At 31.1% G+C, this 4,178-nt stretch overlaps 1 protein-coding gene across 1 annotated transcript; it reads left to right on the forward strand.

Annotated features, from left to right (window-relative positions):
* Nucleotides 1–392: 392 nt before the first annotated feature.
* On the forward strand, nucleotides 393–2,616 carry LOC130981367 (organic cation/carnitine transporter 1-like). The gene is made up of 2 exons (XM_057904957.1): nucleotides 393–804; nucleotides 1,400–2,616. The coding sequence occupies exons 1-2, from the start codon at nucleotides 393–395 to the stop codon at nucleotides 2,614–2,616; spliced, it is 1,629 nt and encodes a 542-aa protein (XP_057760940.1).
* Nucleotides 2,617–4,178: the final 1,562 nt, after the last annotated feature.

Genomic DNA, 4,178 nt, shown 5'->3' on the forward strand with positions numbered 1-4,178 from the left:
CAACTAATATTTTGAAAAAGAGTACTGTTTTTCTTTTGAAATTTGTGATAACTTAGGACACTATCTATCGATAAAAAAACTAGAAATTCATTATATTAAAAAAAACCTTTAATATTAAATGACTACGAATTAATGAAAATGTTTAGAAGATCCCACTTTTATGTCTTTAATGCTTTTAATGAGGAGACTTTTAATTAACAAACAAAACCCATGTCTAATTTATATGTATTTTATTTTTGTTGCAACTTTATTTTAATGTTCTAGAAATATAGAATGAGAGCACAATAACACTATAAATAAGAGTGTATGTGCATTCTAGGAAGGAAGCAAAACAATAGGCACTAATAATAATTAATTATTTCCATTGTGTTTTGATTATTGTAGAAAGCATCATGGAACAGGATCAATCAGAAGAGAGTCATGGAAGAAGAGGCACAACCCTGGTGGAAAGTGAAGAAGGCACAAAACTTGAGCTAACTGTGGATGAAGTTGTGGAAGCTTATGTAGGCTCACTTGGATTATCCCAAATCTTGCATGTGCTTGTGGTTTCATTTGCATGGATATTTGATGCACATAGCACATTGGTCACAATCTTCAGTGATGCACAGCCACCTTCTTGGAGGTGCAAGAATGGGGTGTACTGCGCCGCCGGCCACGGCGGTTCTGTTTGTGGCTTGGTGCCTGGGAGCTGGGAATGGGTTGGTGGAGATAGAAGCTCCACCGTAGCTGAATGGGGACTTATATGTGATAGGAAGTTTCTTGCTGCTGTTCCTGCTTCTGTCAACTTCCTTGGTTCTCTTTTAGGTATATACCTGTTTAGAATCTTAATTACTATTCATTTATGCTAATATACATATACTAAAATCATTACTCTATACTTTTAATATAGGATATCATATATCACCATAATATAGTTCCCATGCTTCGTATATATTTAATGTCAATATGTGTACAAAAAAATTAATTATAAAGTCAGTCATTTGTATAAATGTTAGAATACAAAATATACATTAAAAGTATATAAAACAATACATATATTTATAGATAAATACGTGATGATTAATTTTTTATATACACATAAACAAATACCTTGCATTTTGTACAAAAGGTAAAGGATACAGGGTTTTCTGATCTTTGGTTATAAACATGTGTTGATCTGCATAAAGAGGGTGATTTTATATCCCCTTTTCTGGACTCAACTGAATTGCGAAAATAATTGGTTCCATGTAATAAACTTTTCACCCATTGCAAAAGTGAATTATTGGATATGAATTTGGCCATACACAAGCATGTAATACAAAGACAGTAATGATGCTGTAAACATGAATTGTGTTAGTAATTAACTAATTAGTTATTTTGTAACAACATTAAATAACATGTTCTTCAAATTTTGGTTCAGGGTCTGCTATATTTGGGCACCTAGCAGATACATGGCTTGGAAGAAAAAGAGCAGTGATGATTTCATGCATCTTAACCTCCGTAACATTTTTTGCCACATCCTACTCCCCAAACATCTACGCCTATGCCTTCTTCCGATTCGCAACAGGGTTTGCGAGATCGGGAATTGGCATAAGCTGCATTGTCCTCGCCACAGAGTCAGTGGGACGCAAGTGGCGAGGCCAAGCCGGCCAATACAGCTTCTTCTTCTACACAATTGGATTCCTCTCACTCCCTCTTCTCGCATACCCAACCAGAATAAATTGGAGGAACTTGTACAAATTCTTGTCCATTTTGCCCCTGGCATACGCAATCATAATACTCCCTTGGGTCTCTGAATCCCCAAGGTGGCTTCTAGTAAGAGGCAGAAGCAAAGATGCATTGAAAGTGCTGAAATATTTCGCCAAAATAAACGGCAAAGACGAATTCCCTCAGAATCTAACCTTAGCAAATCCTTCTGAACTGAAAGATGAAGAATCCGGAACAATTTCGAACAAGAGAGAGAATCTCTGGACCACAAAATGGGCTGCGAAGCGAATGGTTCTTGTTATGATTGCTGGGCTTGGGGTTGGATTTGTTTACTACGGAGTTCAACTCAACATGGGGAATTTGAATTTCAATCTTTATGTCTCGGTGGCTATAAATGCGGTTATGGAAATCCCTGCTGTTTTTGCTGGTTCTTTTCTGTTGGGATTTTCTAAAAGAAGGTTGTTATTCTCTGTTTCATCCTACGTGGCAGGCGTTTCTTGCATTCTGTGCCTAATATTCTCAAAGGGGTATTCAAATTCCAAGGCGCGTGGCAAATTTGGCGGGAACTGGGGGCAGTTGATTGTTGAGGCAGTTGGGTTTATGGGCTCTTCCTTGGCCTATGATATCTTGTACATTTATTGTGTGGAGTTGTTTCCTACAAATGTGAGGAACTTTGCTGTCTCAATGTTGAGGCAAACTGCCATGCTTGGGGGGTCGGTGGCGCCGCTGCTCGTGGTAGTGGGTCGGTTGAGCCCATCACTTTCTTTTATAGTGTTTGGGGTGTTGTCCATTGCTAGTGGCGTTTTGAGCATTTGGATTCCTGAGACTAGGAATGCTCCTTTGTATGACACACTTAAGCAGCAGGAGGAGATGGAGGCTCTTAGTCATGTTTCTAATGGCCATTCTAGGTGCCTAGAATTTGGAAAATGATTCAAGTCAATGGTAAAATTGGTCAATTAAGTCGTTAGACTTTTGACAACTTATCAAAGCTTGAAAAAATAAGAAAAGAAAAAGCACGTATAGACAATGAAAATATTAAATAATGTAAATAATAGATATATTAGATGTTCAATTCAATAGGTATGTGAATGATTATTCTAATATTAAAATATAGGTGAATAATTTAAAATATAATGTGTTCTACTTAGATTGGGCCAATTTAAAGACCATTGTTCATGTTGTTCAAAAAAATTATTAATTATCTAACATAACCCATAAAAAAATTCTATATATATTTCTCTGTATGTAAATTTTATTTATGGCTTTAATGAAGAATGTGATTTAGTTAAAAGCTCCGTAACAAAATTCCCTAGCATTTTTTTAGTTAATCTTAGTATAATTTTTTTAACAATAACGTAATAATATTTTAAGAGGAATAATATATAATAATATTAGAGAGAAAAACAATACTATAATCTACTCTATTATATAAAATTGAATTTCTACACTTAATGATGGAGCTGACGTGGCATGCTTCTGAGAGTGTTTCCCGATTTATTTCTTTCAATTCATTAAATACAAGTTATTACGATAAGCTAACTATATCAACTAATTGATTTGATTAGATATATAATTTATTATAATTTATATCAATTTAATTTGGTAATATTTTTTAAATTATTTATTTTAATATTCTGTTAGTATTTTTTAATTTATTAAACAAAATTTATTGTGTGTAATAATTAATTAATTTAATTAATTTATTAGTCAATAAAATAATAAATCTATAAATAAAATAGGTAGTTGAGATATTTTCAACTAATAATTAAATCAAATCAAATCATATATATTGAGCTAAATTCAAATTATGTGAAGTAATAACTAAATTAAAATGAGATAATTTCTTAATTATTCAAATTGAGTGCAATAAATACAAATTAATTTTGTTAGATAATAATAATTGTCTGGTCTACTATATATAAATGGCCACACAAAATTATAAGAATCGTGATTTTTATCACTCTTGCTATTTCAAGTTTTCAACTCTTCTTTTCTTCTTTTTTTTTTCTTTATGTATAATTTTTTATATATATAAATGTACCCAAAATGAGAAAGTACAGATGAGTGTTTTATTGATTATTTGTTTGATGAATATATCTCAATTTAGACATTCTACTACTGTGGATAGAAGTTATAACATCTCGGATTTTTTTAAAATTAAATAATTAGTTATTTATAAGTTATCATATTATATTGAGATTTTGTTTTTAAGAAATCTATTTTTTTAACAAAGATAATTAAATAAAAAATTATTATTGAAGTTTAATTTAAATATAACTTATTTTATTAATTTAAACTATTTATTAAAAATTAGTTTGATAGGCAAAAATTAAGTTAATCTTTTATAGTTATTATTATTATTATTATCATTATTATTATTATTATTATTAGTTACTTCTTTCTTTTGGCCGAAGCCATTAAAAAAAAAAAAGAATAAAGAAAAGCCAAATGTGGCTCATTTACAAGTATATATATATATATATATATATATA

The sequence above is a fragment of the Arachis stenosperma genome, chromosome 5 (genome assembly GCF_014773155.1).
Source record: "Arachis stenosperma cultivar V10309 chromosome 5, arast.V10309.gnm1.PFL2, whole genome shotgun sequence".
Lineage (NCBI taxonomy): Eukaryota > Viridiplantae > Streptophyta > Magnoliopsida > Fabales > Fabaceae > Arachis > Arachis stenosperma.